General features: G+C 41.5%; 1 protein-coding gene across 1 annotated transcript; it reads right to left on the bottom strand.

The window, feature by feature from the left end:
- Window positions 1-14,010: 14,010 nt before the first annotated feature.
- On the bottom strand, window positions 14,011-16,600 carry LOC139392142 (sclerostin domain-containing protein 1-like). Its single transcript, XM_071139874.1, has 2 exons — window positions 16,405-16,600; window positions 14,011-15,798 (listed from the first exon to the last, which is right to left on the bottom strand). The coding sequence occupies exons 1-2, from the start codon at window positions 16,598-16,600 to the stop codon at window positions 15,314-15,316; spliced, it is 681 nt and encodes a 226-aa protein (XP_070995975.1). The 3' UTR covers window positions 14,011-15,313.
- Window positions 16,601-16,978: the final 378 nt, after the last annotated feature.

Raw genomic sequence — 16,978 nt, 5'->3', positions numbered from 1 at the left:
TAGGGTCATTGTCCTGTTGGAAAGTGAACCTTCGCCCCAGTCTGAGGTTCTGAGCGCTCTGGAGCAGGTTTTCATCAAGGATCTCTTTATATTTTGCTCCGTTCATTTTTCCCTTGATCCTGACTAGTCTCCCAGTCCCTGCCGCTTTAAAACATCCCCACAGCATGATGCTGCCACCACCATTCTTCACAGTAGGGATGGAGCCAGGTTTCCTCTAGATGTGACACTGGTATTCAGGCCAAAGAGTTTAATCTTGGTTTCAACAGACCAGATAATCTTGTTTCTCATGGTCTGAGTGTCCTTTGCTTGCCTTTTGACAAACTCCAAGTGGGCTGTCATGAGCCTTTCACTGAGTGGCTTCCGCCTGGCCACTCTACCATGAAGCCTGGTTGGTGGAGTGCTGGAGAGATGGTTGTCCTTCTGGAAGGTTCTCCCATCTCCGCAGAGGAACTCTGGAGCTCTGTCAGAGTGACCTTCGGGTTCTTGGTCACCTCCCTGACCAAGGTCCTTCTCCCCCAATTGCTCAGTTTGGCCGGGCGGCCAGCTCTAGGAAGAGTCTTAGCGGTTACAAACATATTCCATTTAAGAATGATAGAAGCCACTGTTCTTGGGGACCTTCATTGCTGCAGAAATGTTTTGGTACCCTTCCCCAGATCTGTGCCTCGACACAATCCTGTCTCGGAGCTCTACGGATAATTCCTTTAACCTCATGGCTTGGTTTTTGCTCTGACATGCACTGTCAACTGTGGGACCTTTTATATACATGTGTGTGCCTTTCTAAATCATATCCAATCAATTGAATTTAACACAGGTGGACTCCAATCAAGTTGTAGAAACATCTCAAGGATGCTCAATGGAAACAGGATGCACCTGAGCTCAAAGTCGAGTCTCATAGCAAAGGGTCTGAATATTTATGTAAATAAGGTATCTGTTTTTTTATTTGTAATACATTTTAAAAAATGTCTAAAAACCTGTTTTCGCTTTGTCATTATGGGGTATTGTGTGTAGATTGATGAGGGGGAAAAATATGTAATCCCTTTGAGAATAAGGCTGTAACGTAACCACATTTTTTAAATTTTTTTATTTATTTTTATTTCACCTTTATTTAACCAGGTAGGCTAGTTGAGAACAAGTTCTCATTTGCAACTGCGACCTGGCCAAGATAAGGCATAGCAGTGTGAACAGACAACACAGAGTTACACATGGAGTAAACAATTAATGTGGAATAAGCCAACGGGTCTGAATACTTTCCGAATGCACTGTATATTCCGCAGTTACAGACAAAACTGGGAAATCCATGAGTTCACTGGGTGGGCCGGCCAAACTGTTAGCAATGGTTTGGAGGCAGAATGGATACATGTGTGTTCTAGAGTCTCAGACATATGTGAGGACATAATCACAATATGCCGATTTGCAACAACAATCTATTTGCATGTAATCCTTTGGAGTTTGGACTGGAAATGCATGTGGGGCAGAACTTCAGAACCATACATCGAGTCTATAAATGGAAAAATCCTTGACAAATAATCCAAAACATGTGCTATTTCACTGCTGTAGGTCCTCTCTAGTCTAGAAGGCCTCGTAGTGATGGTAACAAATCTCCACCCACTCCAACAGACATCCTAATATCACATTGGTCGTTAGCAGAATGTTACATCCAATAGTTTGACAAATGACTCGACGTTGGAAGTCCATCCATTGTTTATGTATTTTACACAGACCTGAGATCACTTTTTGTTATCTTTTGAATACTTTGGCCGTGCTCAACTGAGCTTGCCTGGTACAATGGAATCAATGGAATAGCCCCAAAAGTGCAAAACCCTGCACATCTGGCACTCCAGGGCAGGCTCAATCAAACGCTCAAAGTATTTGAAAGAAAACAAATACTATTTGAACCCATGTCTGTGTTCTGCATGACCCTAATTGGGATCTGATGCTCACTACCATAAGAGGCCAACTCTGTCAGCGGGGCTCACAACACTATTTGGCAAAGCAGTAGCGCTTTCTCTGTAACTCGAAACAGATTTTTAGGATTTTAAAGCTGCAGTTATAATTTGTCATAGGAGAAGATATTCTATCCACAGCGATGTTCTTTTCCCATAATATTATTATTATTCACCATTCAACAGATGTATTTTTCCATTACCCTCCACTAAACCACTCACACTCCCCACTAAGCTCATTTATACACACTGTCTCGGTTTGTGGAGCTTTGTCAATCACCCACAGATATATTGGGTTACCATTTGTATGTTCGGCAAACGTTTTACCTTCTATTTGCCCAAATTATGAGGGCTTTAGTGTCTGTTCACCTCAATGGCATTGGCCTAGATCCCAAAAAGCAAGCAGAAACACAGTGACAAGGAAGACACCTTGAGAGGAACCCATCTCTCAACAGGTGAGGCCCATTTTCCTTTGGCTATACTGGGTTAAGATTAGTGTACACCACAGTAGAGTGTACTTGAGTGCTACCAGTCCTTTACTCTGTCATTTCAGAGCATGGTGCAACTAGCAGCATGAAGTCATCCACAGAGGAGCAGGAGTATCAGGTGGCTGTTTTATATCTCCAGTCACACAATACTCAACAAGAAACAAATAACATCACTCTTTCTATTTCCTGTATTTCAGGATCAGGTGTCTGTCACAATAGCACAGTCTTGTGTACGGGGATAGTTTAATCGTCAGTGATTATGGGGCCTGAGCTCATGCCTAAAGTGGTCCTGCACAGTGACATCGACAGGTTTTACAGTAAAGCTGTGAGCAACGCTTATTACACAGACAGAGAGAGGAGCACTTAACCTTTTAACGCGGATTAATATAATGGCTTGTCACACTAGATGATTCAAATGTATTCTGATACAATCACCATTATGGGTAGCTATTTCTCATCATCTCAGGCATTATTTCCTCCTACTTTATGCTAGCGACTGGGTTTGAACCTGGGTTGGCTTCCAATAGACTTTGTTAGCCCGCTGAGCTAAAGTCTAGGAGTTAGCTTGGGGAGCTATTGCAAGTCTTCAGATCTCAGACAAGATCACTCATCATGTGAAAGCAGCACACCGAACCACCTCTATTACATGTGCAGAAGCCCGTGTAGAAGTTCACTACCACTGCTTGGACAGGTAAGTGTCATTCTACACGTGATCTCACTGCAAAATATTGAATTATAATAATTGAATAAAAAATGTTACATACAGTGCCTTGCGAAAGTATTCGGCCCCCTTGAACTTTGCGACCTTTTGCCACATTTCAGGCTTCAAACATAAAGATATAAAACTGTATTTTTTTGTGAAGAATCAACAACAAGTGGGACACAATCATGAAGTGGAACGACATTTATTGGATATTTCAAACTTTTTTAACAAATCAAAAACTGAAAAATTGGGCGTGCAAAATTATTTAGCCCCTTTACTTTCAGTGCAGCAAACTCTCTCCAGAAGTTCAGTGAGGATCTCTGAATGATCCAATGTTGACCTAAATGACTAATGATGATAAATACAATCCACCTGTGTGTAATCAAGTCTCCGTATAACTGCACCTGCACTGTGATAGTCTCAGAGGTCCGTTAAAAGCGCAGAGAGCATCATGAAGAACAAGGACCACACCAGGCAGGTCCGAGATACTGTTGTGAAGAAGTTTAAAGCCGGATTTGGATACAAAAAGATTTCCCAAGCTTTAAACATCCCAAGGAGCACTGTGCAAGCGATAATATTGAAATGGAAGAAGTATCAGACCACTGCAAATCTACCAAGACCTGGCCGTCCCTCTAAACTTTCAGCTCATACAAGGAGAAGACTGATCAGAGATGCAGCCAAGAGGCCCATGATCACTCTGGATGAACTGCAGAGATCTACAACTGAGGTGGGAGACTCTGTCCATAGGACAACAATCAGCCGTATATTGCACAAATCTGGCCTTTATGGAAGAGTGGCAAGAATAAAGCCATTTCTTAAAGATATCCATAAAAAGTGTTGTTTAAAATTTGCCACAAGCCACCTGGGAGACACACCAAACATGTGGAAGAAGGTGCTCTGGTCAGATGAAACCAAAATTGAACTTTTTGGCAACAATGCAAAACGTTATGTTTGGCGTAAAAGCAACACAGCTGAACACACCATCCCCACTGTCAAACATGGTGGTGGAGGCATCATGGTTTGGGCCTGCTTTTCTTCAGCAGGGACAGGGAAGATGGTTCAAATTGATGGGAAGATGGATGGAGCCAAATACAGGACCATTCTGGAAGAAAACCTGATGGAGTCTGCAAAAGACCTGAGACTGGGACGGAGATTTGTCTTCCAACAAGACAATGATCCAAAACATAAAGCAAAATCTACAATGGAATGGTTCAAAAATAAACATATCCAGGTGTTAGAATGGCCAAGTCAAAGTCCAGACCTGAATCCAATCGAGAATCTGTGGAAAGAACTGAAAACTGCTGTTCAGAAATGCTCTCCATCCAACCTCACTGAGCTCGAGCTGTTTTGCAAGGAGGAATGGGAAAAAATTTCAGTCTCTCGATGTGCAAAACTGATAGAGACATACCCCAAGCGACTTACAGCTGTAATCGCAGCAAAAGGTGGCGCTACAAAAGGTGGCGTTATGTAAGGTAGGGATGTGGCAAAAGGTCGCAAATGATCGCAAGGCACATACATTAGCTTATGTAAAGGGATGTTAATATCAAATATACAAATATAAATTTTCCATAGGAGTACTAAAAACCAATGTAACTCATCATGAATCATCAGGTTGCAGTTTTACAGTGCTACGTGAGCTAGTGAGTTTACCCTAACGTTACCCTCTCTCTCTTTACCTGGGGCTATGAGCTGTCAATCTCCTGTATAACTCTTCGTGTTACAGCCCCTGTCCTGTTGACTATGAGCCATGCTATGCTAATCTGTCATATTTCATCCAAGCTTGACTCTTGACAAAATAACTTGTTTAATCAGATTATAGTATACAAATTTTCCAGTGATTAGGAATAGTTCTTAAGGAGCAGTGTTGACTAAGAGCCAGGAAGCTGTTTTCTCTCTCTAACGCTTTGTTGTTCTTCTAACCAAACTTTTCCAGAGGGTGAAAAGGTTACTTTCGCATGTGGAGATAACGCATTCTTTTATGTTCACTTCCTGTGTGTGTGTACAGTACTTTGGATCAATATGTATCATCACGAGGTTAATAGATTTTCCACAGATCTTATTCAGTACAGATCAAGATCAGGTCAAGAGTTTGATTCAGAGGGAGAAAGAGTTAATTGAGTGAGTGAGTGAGTGAGTGAGTGAGTGAGTGAGTGAGTGAGTGAGTGAGTAAGAAAGAGAGAAGGAGTCCAGTGAGACTACCCCTCTTGGACTGGCTCAGTCTCAGTTATGTGACTCCCCAGCCGGCCCACCCAAGTAGAACCCAGTGATCTCTCCTGGCGATGACTGATGAGCACTCACCAGGAGGAAGAGAGGCTTATCATCGTCATCATCCCGGCAACAAAGCTTGGTGACACACACAACCTGACACACACACACTCTTTGCCTTCTGCAGCTGATGACCTGACAGGCTTGTTTTTCATGGCACACCTGGGACAACACAGACGAGCTCACCTGGGAAGACTCAGAGAGAGAGAGAGAAAGAGAGAGAGAGAGAGAATGAGAACGAGAGAGAGAGGACCACAGGCTGAGAGTAAAATGCTGAATCACTCCTCCAAGTGGTATTTCAACAGCATAAATGTATACTACACAATACACAGCACAGCTAATCTAAACCATATTACAAGGTGACGATGTCTGCCATCAGCTCTAGCTGACAGTAGACTATTGACTCACATGAATCAAAGTAAACACCTACAATACAGCATGGCTGGAGAAACAACAGCACACAACATGTCTGCCTGCCTGTCTGTCTGACTGTCAAGATTTCTTAACAGCATTTTCACCACAATAATGATTATAAATATTTAGAGTGTTCAAGTATAGGAACATTATTTATTTGCCCATCTGGTTTCTGCTTTCTGAGTTGTAACCGGCCCTGATTGGGAGTCCCATAGGGCAGCGCACAATTGGCCCAGCGTCTTTCGGGGTTGGCCGGTGTAGGCCGTCATTGTAAATAAGAATTTGTTCTTAACTGACTTGCCTAGTTAAATAAAGGTTAAATAAAATAAATCAATTGTATTTCTATGTCGTGGTGAGAGGCTGAACTATCACTAGAAATGTGACAATGTTGACCTGACTGGGAATGTCCATTCTATTGTGCTAGTCATCCTTGTAATGGTGTGTGTAACTGGCTACAGGGAAGTCAGGCGCAGGAGAGCAGAAATGGGTTACAAACGGAGCCCTTTATTGAGGCGAACAAAACACGGCACTCAGAAAACTAAACACACACGGGTTACAATAACCCGACACAAACCAGCCTGGAGTACACATACATTTACATATAACAATTCCACACACAGACATGGGGGGAAACAGATGCAGGACGAGTAATGAGGGAATGCAAACCAGGTGTGTGGGAAAACAAGACAAAACAAATGGAAAATTAAAGGTGGATCGGCGATGGCTAGAAGACCGGTGACGTCAACCGCCGAACGCCGCCCAAACAAGGAGAGGGACCGACCTCGGTGGAAGTCGTGACAATCCTATTTCTTTGGAAACCTACCAACCATCTGCTGGGATCAGGAGAATATTACTGTACTCTTTAGCCTTAAATCAGTCCATCATGTGACCCGATCAGGTGTCTCTTTGTCGTCCTGTCAGCTCTGAGTTGAAAGGGTGTTAAGAGCATACTCAGTCTAGCACTCCCCAGACCACTCTCACTGTTGATATCTCTCTGTAGATGTCTGGAAGCGCTCCCCAAACTCTCAAGGGCCAGATATCTTACACTCTCTGTCAGGTAAGAGGAATGAACTGAAGATAAGGACATGAGTACCCATGAAGGGCCTCTGTGCAAAGTACCCTCTCACGCAGGCACACGTGTGCCACACACACACACACACACACACACACACACACACACACACACACACACACACACACACACACACACACACACACACACACACACACACACACACACACATGCATGCACGCTCTCACACACACACTTTCAATTATCATTCATCAGTTACGCTGGGGCCAAAAGAACATAACTCTTCCTGCGTGTGACATTTATTTCTCTCAGTGTCGCTGCCAGTTACTGTGCCAGGTCATTACGGAACTAAAATGGCCGTTTCTTCAGATGAGGTGACAAAACCAGCACTTCTCACTAATGAGGGAAAATCCTACAGGTGCCAATGAAGAGAAAAGGAAAAAGACTTGAAATGAAAGCATTTATAGATCTGTCAAGATCTAGACGTTTTGAAGTTGTGAGGATAATGATGACAAAATGTCTTAGGAAAATATCCCTGTGTTGCATTTTATAGACTGGGTTGAGGCTTGAACATACTCTATGTAAGGGAGAGTACATTCAGCATCACTCCGTCAAGGGAAATGCATGTATAGTATTCAATTATGTCTACATATATTTCAGGATGTTGTGTATCTCTGGAGTTAATCAGAATTAGAGGTCGACCGATTATGATTTTTCAACGCCGATACCGGTAACGATTATTTGGGGACCAAAAAAAGCCGATAGCGATTAATCTGCCGATTTTTACATATATATTTGTAATAATGACAATTACAACATTACTGAATGAACACTTTTATTTTAACTTAATATATTACATAAATAAAATCAATTTAGTCTCAAATAAATAATGAAACATGTTCAATTTGGTTTAAATAATGCAAAAACAAAGTGTTGGAGAAGAAAGTAAAAGTGCAATATGTGCCATGTAAGAAAGCTAACGTTTCAGTTCCTTGCTCAGAAGATGAGAACATATGAAAGCTGGTGGTTCCTTTTAACATGAGTCTTCAATATTCCCAGTTAAGAAGTTTTAGGTTGTAGTTATTATAGGAATTATAGGACTATTTCTCTCTATACCATTTGTATTTCATATACATTTGACTATTGGATGTTCTTATAGGCACTATAGTATTGCCAGCCTAATCTAGGGAGTTGATAGGCTTAACAGCGCTGTGCTTCATGCATTGCGAAGAGCTGCTGGCAAACGCAGGAAAGTGCTGTTTGAATGAATGCTTACAAGCCTGCTGCTGCCTACTACCGCTCTACTGCTCTATCAAAAATAAAATCATAGACTTAATTATAATATAATAAACACACATAAATACAAGCCTTAGGTCATTAATATGGTCAAATCCAGAAACTATCATTTCGGAAACAAAATGTTTATTCTTTCAGTGAAATACGGAACCATTCTGTATTTTATCTAACAGGTGGCATCCCTAAGTCTAGATATTGCTGTTACATTGCACAACCTTCAATGTTATGTCATAATTATGTAAAATTCAGGCAAATTAATTACGGTCTTTGTTAGTAAGAAATGGTCTTCACACAGTTCGCAACGAGCCAGGCAGCCCAACTGCTGCATATACCCTGACTCTGCTTGCAATGAACACAAGAGAAGTGACACAATTTCCCTAGTTAAAATACCTTCATGTTAGCAGGCAATATTGCCTAAATATGCAGGTTTAAAAATATATACTTGTGTATTGATTTTAAGAAAGGCATTGATGTTTATGGTTAGGTACACATTGGTGCAATGACAGTGCTTTTTTCGCGAAGGCGCTTGTTAAATCATCACCCATTTGGAGAAGTAGGCTGTGATTCGATGATAAATTAACAGGCACCGCATCGATTATATGCAACGCAGGACAAGCTAGATAAACTAGTAATATCATCAACCATGTCACATTCTGACCTTAGTTCCTTTGTTTTGTTTTTGTTTTAGTATGGTCAGGGCATGAGATGGGGTGGGCAGTCTATGTTCCTTTTTCTATAATTTGGGATTTCTGTGTTTGGCCTGGTATGGTTCTCAATCAGAGGCAGCTGTCAATCGTTGTCCCTGATTGAGAACCATACTTAGGTAGCCTGGTTTCACGTTTGAGTTGTGGGTGATTCTTTTCCGTGTCAGTGTTTGTTCCACACGGGACTGTTTCATTTGTTTCGTTTATTCACATTGTTATTTTGTATTTTAGTGTTCAGGCAAATAAACAAGATGAACACAAACCATGTGTAGTTAACTAGTGATTAAGATAAGTTTAATGCTAGCTAGCAACTTACCTTGGCTCCTTGCTGCACTCTCGTAACAAGTGGTCAGCCTGCCACGCAGTCTCCTCGTGGAGTGCAATGTAATCGGCCATAATTAATCGGCCATTCAACACAATCACAATCGCTTTTTTGTCTTTTAATCATTTTAAGCAGATGCTCTGCTTTTATGACACTGCACTCCAAAAAGTAAGTCCTTCAGGCTCTAGCTTTGACTTATCTTGATTATTGTCCACTTGTGTGGTCGAGTGCTGCAAGGAAAGACCTAGTGAAGCTGCAGCTGGACCAGAACAAAGTGGCACGTCTTGCTCTTCATTGTAATCAGACGACTGATATAAATACTATGCATGCCAATCTCTCTTGGCTAAAAGTTGAGAGACTGAGTGCATCACTTCTTTTTATAAGAAACATTGTGTTGAAAATCCCAAATTGTTTGCATAGTCAACTTACTCAACTCTGACACATACACTTACCCCACCAGACATGTCACCAGGGTTATTTTCACAGTCCCCAAATGCAGAACAAATTCAAGAAAGCGTACAGTATTATATAGAGCTATATTGCATGGAATTATCTTCCATCTCATATTGCTCAAATGAACAGCAAACCTGGTTTTAAAAAACAGATAAAGCAACACCTCACGGCACAACACCTCTCCCCTATCTGACCTAGATAGTGTGTGTGTATGTATTGACATGTAGGCTACATGTGTCTTTTTTACATTGATGTAGTTCTGTCCTTGAGCTGTTCCTGTCTATTAATGTTCTGTATTATGTCATGTTTCATGTTTTGTGTGGAGCCCAGGAAGAGTAGTTGCTGCTTTTGCAACAGGGGAGCCTAATACAATACCAAAAATATCAAATCACAGGTTAAAACACTTTTAACATAGGCCAGGCCCTGTAGTTACCTCATATTTCAATGATAATGCCTTGCATTACAGTTGGGAAGAAAACACTTCAATTTGCTCAACTTGCATTGGCTCAACCATTGGCTCAACTAACTCCAAGGCAAACATTATGACAATATTAGCCCACACAGCTACAGGGATGTACTTTCATGCTAGGTTAAGGACCTCATATTGAAGATTATAGAGACCCCAATTGGCATATAGAACAATATTTAAAGTATCTACTTTGGTTTAAATACAAGCATCATGAAACCTGTAACACAATAAATTCATTTGACTTCGTGAAAATCTGTTTTTTAGACCTAATTTACCACTTTTCCCATGTGGTTTCTTGCTTCACAGACTCCATGAAATTATGAAGCCTCACTAAATATTTGGTCAAATGATATATTTTGTGTATGGTTTCCTAGAAACAAAGGTGGCTCGACTCACCCCTTTTGGCTCAAGGGTCAACTTACCCCACTATCCACTTCCTTCCCTGGCTAACACTAGCCTATATCAACTCTTGACGATGCTCACTGCCCATCACCTCCGACATTCCACTCCATTGCATTTTCCTCATATTTGGCATCATCCACAGTTTGCTAATGTTTAGATATCATGCTAGCATTTTCAAGAGCGTTCCTACTGCTAGACATGTTCCACGCTTGTTATACAACATATCACAAGTGAGTAGAGATGATAACATTGACTGGTTATTATAAAGGTAGCCTACATTGTATCATCGACCTGTAGGCCTAATCACCACAGCCTATTGTCTTTGGACTGTTTGGGATGGTGCGTGCCGGTCACGTAGATATCCAGCCGGTTCGCACGCTCATTAACTAAAATGTTCTATCTGTTCATCTACATTTTCCTATCTGTGTTGTGTATTGGCCATTGATATTTAAACTATTGAGAACTATTGACTACAGAGCGATATACTGTCAACCTTTCCTGCCGTCAAATGACCAAATCACTCTCTGGTGGCGTCATGTGTGGAATGTTTTAAACATGTTTCATCATTTCATAATTAATCAACTTTTTTTTAAACGCCAAAAATCCGGTGTTTCTATGTCAAACGGTTTCCTTATATTTCAGTCTTCTGTGATGTGTATAACATGTGATGTACTGTATACAAACTCTAAACGTAATACATTTCAACTCTATATCTGACATGGTACAGATGTCTTCTTTTTAGTGAGCCCATAACCTTGTGTGTGAGGTGTAATACTTTTGTTTCCAAGTAGAAAGACTACCAAGAAACACTGTTTGACCCTGATTTAACCCACTGCAGTAAAATGTTCATTAATAAAATACTTGTTTAGGTGCATCTTTTATTATCCCAGTGTTAGGTGTTGGGCTTCTACTAGACTCTCAAACGGTTATATTGTAGTAGTTGTCCCAGTGAGGCAATGATGTCAGACTGAAGGGAGAAAATGTATATTTCATAATTGATATGAAACCTGAGAGACAAAGGGTGACGAGGGCATGGGGATAGAGCCAGCTGTCACAGCATGGATAAACAGGTCATATAATGTAAACAAATAATAATAATAATAATTAAAAACTGTCATTAGAACAGGGTGAAAACTAAATCCACACTGCACTTCTAAGCTCTGGCTTCAAGTCAATTTGGACACTGGATTTTCTCCTGAATTTACATATGAGGTCAACTGCCATTACATTCCACCAATGTACTCTAAAACAGAAACTAACTGAAATTTCAGTTCTAAGATTTGATCTTTTAGAAACGGAAACCCAGGGGCCTCCACTGGGCTGTAGTCTACCAATCACAGGCTGTCTTTGTCTAGCAGGACAGATTCTGTACGGTCTGGATGAAGACATCCTTGTGTAACATCCTGCAGGAATTAGAATCAGGCGTGCATCCCAGAGATTAAACTCCTCTCTCTCTCTCTGAGAATTAAGCAGCCATTCCCTGACACCCTGGCTATTGGTTTCAGAATCGGAACACACATGGAGACCGCCCGGCTCGCCGTCCATCTACAAGGCTCTGGCCAAATGTTGTGCACTAAATACTTTAAACAGGGGTGCCATTCCGGAAGTAGTCATTTTATTTTGACTACGACCAATATGCTCTATGCTGTGCAAAAGGGATACGATGTTTGGTTGCGAGGAGATGGATTGATGCAGTGTTGCTGCTTGCTGTGACTGATCATTTTTCCCATCAGTGTCAGATCAGTGTCAGATCATGGAAGCTGCTAGCCCATGTATCCTCATGTCTACTATTGGTGATAGGGAGGATTAGCCTTGTAGTGGCATTGGCTCTAAATGACACTCTGGTTTGGCAGCCAGCCTGGTAATAGCAGATAATTATGTCATAATTAATTGGGCCTCATTATAATGAATCGTTACCACATGGACACCGCTCAGTTCAGCTCCGACCCCCACCTGCCCAGCACCCGGCTGGGGTGAGAAGGTCACCATCTACCCCATGTCATCAGATCAACCACCTGGTTGAGTTCAGTTGGGCACACCATAGAAAAGGAAACAAAACGTTTTTTTTATGGAAAATGAAAATGACTGTTTTTGATTGGAATAGTATGAAGTCCAAGTAGTCCCTCCCTGATTTAGTTCTTATTTCTTCAGGCGCTAATGATCATGACCCTGGTTTCTCAGGTATAGGTTCTGGAGGTAGAAAGAAGAAAGGTGCCTCACACTTCCTGGGAAAGTATTCGATGCAGTTCTATCAGTGTGAGACATCAGACTACGACAGGATGTGGAGTTCTGTACAAGTCAAGTATTACAAGATTACAAGGCTGAGCCTCAGAAGTGCTTCCATAAGCATGTAATTATGGTTCACAGTCCTACACAGAGCCAGGGTTGAACAGCGAGAGAGAGAGAGAGAGAGAGAGAGAGAGAGAGAGAGAGAGAGAGAGAGAGAGAGAGAGAGAGAGAAAGAGAGAGGGGATGTGGTGGGGCCAGCAGTGTGGAGATTGAAACACTGGCAGGCTAGGATGTGATGAGAGGGTATAAGTTACAAATTGCATGCTTCAAGATTAAAGAGAGGTAGAGGGAGAGCGAGAGAAAGAGAGGGGAGAGAGAGAGAGGGGAGAGAGAGGGGGGGAGAGCGAGAGGGAGAGAAAGAGAGGGGAGAGAGAGAGGAAAATAATGAGTAAGTAATATGATTGCAGAGTGTCGGACAATGTCTATAATTCTTTAACGGCATCCGATTGACTTTGCAAATATGAATTTATTGTAAGAGCATTTTTTCACAGCGTGTTTGTGGTAGTTACAATTCAAATTAAAGGTAGTAGTTACAAGTCCTATAGCATCACTGCTACTCAGGAGGAGAATATGTTGTCAGGGACAATTACAGATAGGAAGTTTTACAAGCCTTGTATTATTGTGTCAATGACACAAGCTCTGCTCTGAGATTCACAGACATGATTTCCCTATGCTTCTTCCACCTTATGGTACGCACCACTCTGGTGCTGTCAGTTTTAGAACCACTCTGTCCTAATGCCAAAACTAGCTGCCATCCCCTAATTAGGAATATCAAGGCTTCCCAATGCTCTTTGAGGAAGACTTAACTTCCCCGTAATACTTGCACTGCAAGTACTAAATATATAGCTTTCATGGTATTACAATGAAGGTGTATCTGACACAATCATGTATGTTAACATGTAGCTCCTGACTGGAACATGCCCAGTAGCCTGAAGGAGAGAGGATTCCTGCACAGAGTACAGTTTCTATTACACTCAATAGAACATTCCATCACTGGCTAATGCTTCTGTTGTTACTGACTTCCTGTTTGCTGTGAAGTTATAGCTCCTCTGCCTGTGGCCTCATGCTCAAGGCATTTAACTACTAATGATTAAAGCACAATTTATTGACAAGTAAATCAATTGTATTTATACAAATAATGAAAGAAAAGTCATTTTTTTATATTAAATCAGTGATTTAATCATAGTAGACAATATTTATTTCATTATCCAAAGGCAATAATTTGAGACACAACTTGTCCAGAAAGTGATTACATGGAATGGAGCAAATATATATAAAAAAAGATGAGCTTATTTCTCTTAAGTTTAGCTATCTCCGTACAAAAATATATTACATTGTCATAGTAATCCGTTACATACTTTGAAAAGTAATTATAGACGTGGCTGATGTACCTGGTGTAACTTTATGAACAAATGCACAATGTTCAATCACCCTATTACGGGCAAGGTCATTAGGATTAAAGGCATCATTACGTGTTCCACAAAAAAAATGTGATATACCTGATCAAGTGTATTTGTGGCCTATGCTGTGTAGGAAAAACTAACTCTGAAAACAAGGACATCAGAACACAGGAGTAATACCGGGATACTTGTACAGAGAAACCCTGTGGCTGCGTATTTCATGGAGGCTCGTCACGACATCAGCTCTCTGAGATACATTGGTATTGAACATGTTAAAGCTCCTAGGAGGGGTTGAGATACTGATCATCTATTACTGAGAAGAGGATTGTATTGGATTCACCGTTGTGGTACCATGTCTCCTAAAGGTCTGAACCAAGAGTTTGATATCAGAACATTTCTTACATGAATTTGTCACTTTGATTTGTCTTGCCTTCCAGGTCTCTTACTTGGTCCTTTTGTACCTAAATATTATTTTCTGAAACTACTATATGTGCCCGTCTCATTGATATCACATTATTAGAGATGCACAAATTGTTTTTGCCCCCACCATGCATCATGTGCTTATTTGGTCATGTGAGGTGAAATGTGTATATTTTGGGAAGTGAGCACTCAGTCTGTTTGACCAGAAGAAGATCTGTTTGGGTTGGAAATGTTGTCAAGAAAGCGATGATTTGGGAGTCTTAACAGTGTGAGGGCCTTCTTGTTCTTTACTAATATACTTTGAAAAGTAACACAAAGAGTATAGAATCACTATTTATATACATACCATGCCATTTTATGTTATTATAAACATTACTATTTGGACAACATACTCAGCTGTTGATAGGAACACTTCATCTCACGTTGTCTAATGTGGTTCTTGTACTATTTAAACTAGTCTTCTATCACATACAAAAACACATACATTTACAAACACATCCACAATGGTCAATATTTGGCAAACCAGTTGCACTGTCTGAAGAATCATTGCATAGCCTTCTCCATATAGCTACTTTAAACATAGTGAACACATTGGCTCCATCTAAACAAAACGAGTGTCTGTTGGTGCTGCAGTTGTTTCTTAAGTGGGGGCACAGAGTGACCTTCCATCCCCTCAGAGGTGTACAGAGCACCCCTGACCAGAAGTCTCCTTTCAGTCATTTTTAGGCTGTTCTTCAGCCCAGTCCTCCTGCCCAGAAGGTCCATTCTTCCCTTCCTTTCCCTTCCTCCTCTTGGGCCCCTGGAGTGTGGAGCTCTGCCCCTGGGCCTGCCTGACCTCCACCTCTGACTTCCCATTCCCTGAGTCATTGTTCTGCCTGGAGTAGCGTTTACACTTGCAGGAAGTAACCACAGTGATCTTGTAGGTCCTGGAGCTTCCGTTCTGACACTGCAGTCTGATGCGCTGGGTCCGGGTCCGGTCGATGACGCAACGCCACTCCTGGGCCTCCCGCCGGCTCCAGAACTTTCCGGTGTAGCCGGGACCGGAGCCGATCCAGTTGGGCAGTAGGTGGGAGGGGAGACACTCCCCGGCACAAACCAGCTCCTTGACCGGGTTCAGGCTGGTGCACTGGCCGTCTGAGATGTACTTGGTGGAGCGCAGCTCTCTGCAGCCCACCTGGCTCTGTGCCTGGCCCTGCTCTGTGACAGAGCGAGAGAGACTGTTACCTTCTGTCAGATACATATTGTCAAAACCTAATCTTGCTGTCAAACCTTTAGGCAGAAAATTGAGTAATCCCAAAAATTCTAACTAAAATATAAATCAAACGATGCTCAAATGATAATGACATGCAAATACTTGAAAGTATTTTAGGTGTGTTTGATTTATTTTGGAGTTGCATTTGGGATTATTCCATAATATTCCGTAATGCTCTTATTAAAGATTGGTTTTGACAGTTCAACAATAACTGTGGCATGGTCAGGGTAATCGGATGTGCAGCATGAGTTAACAAGAAGTCCAACACAATTACAAATGCTTGAACTTTTAACTTTTCTCCCATTCAAACACTCAAGTCTCCCATTCAAGTCTATGATTCAACTTTAGTTTATTTAACTCTGTGTCTGTGGAAAATGTGCCTATATACAGAATTATATCAATTCCAATACTGTATCATCAATACTTTAGCAATATACATATTGACCTTTTGCTAAATTACACTTCAGGATCAGTGAATACAATGAATCTGTTTGGTCCACTATGAATTGTTGAATTAATCCATTTAGAATGTGCATAAACATGCAACTCACCTTTCCTCGCATCGCTGGTCAAACGTCTTCCTCCGTTGCGTGCTTGATTCATTGATACATTACTACTCGGTGTATCCTGGACCGTACTTATCAACTGAGCGTTTAACGTTTCCGTGGCGCCGTTCTTGACAGCTTGACAGCTTCTTATCAGAAAGCAAAATAGCGCAAGCTGGTACCCACTCGTGGTAAGAAGCATCTCTGCACCTCCCCGTAGGCACTCGGCAGGCAGGTAGGTAGAGAGTGAGAGAATGTATGTGCACCGATCTAAAGGAGGAATTAGGTCGTTATGATGTTACTTTACCCATTGTTCAGTCGCTTATATACCCGCCTCTTGTTTTGCCACAACATCTTAGTGCGCATGCAGTGCATGCTTTTTCTGAATGACCTAGGCGTTTTCACTCACAGCTACGCCCACAAAAGCAAAGGGCAGTGCGTTTTTTTACAGCTTGTATACTTCTCCAAGCACTATGTACATAGGCGGCCAGTCAGTTGAGTCAACACATAGACAGACAATTAATAGATGTTTCTGTCAACATAGTTTGATGAACGTTGCTGTCCTCTATGGATAGGCCAG

The sequence above is a fragment of the Oncorhynchus clarkii genome, chromosome 32 (genome assembly GCF_045791955.1).
Source record: "Oncorhynchus clarkii lewisi isolate Uvic-CL-2024 chromosome 32, UVic_Ocla_1.0, whole genome shotgun sequence".
Classification (NCBI taxonomy): domain Eukaryota; kingdom Metazoa; phylum Chordata; class Actinopteri; order Salmoniformes; family Salmonidae; genus Oncorhynchus; species Oncorhynchus clarkii.
This window is presented reverse-complemented; position numbering and strand designations above follow the sequence as displayed.

What these genes read in the sequence shown, in the direction of transcription:
- LOC139392142 (XM_071139874.1), bottom strand. Translation starts at nt 16,600, where the DNA reads ATGCTTCTTACCACGAGTGGGTACCAGCTTGCGCTATTTTGCTTTCTG. An exon ending in GACCAGCGATGCGAGGAAAG is followed by an intron (nt 15,799 to 16,404) that starts GTGAGTTGCATG and finishes GCTCTGTCACAG; the next exon opens with AGCAGGGCCAGGCACAGAGC.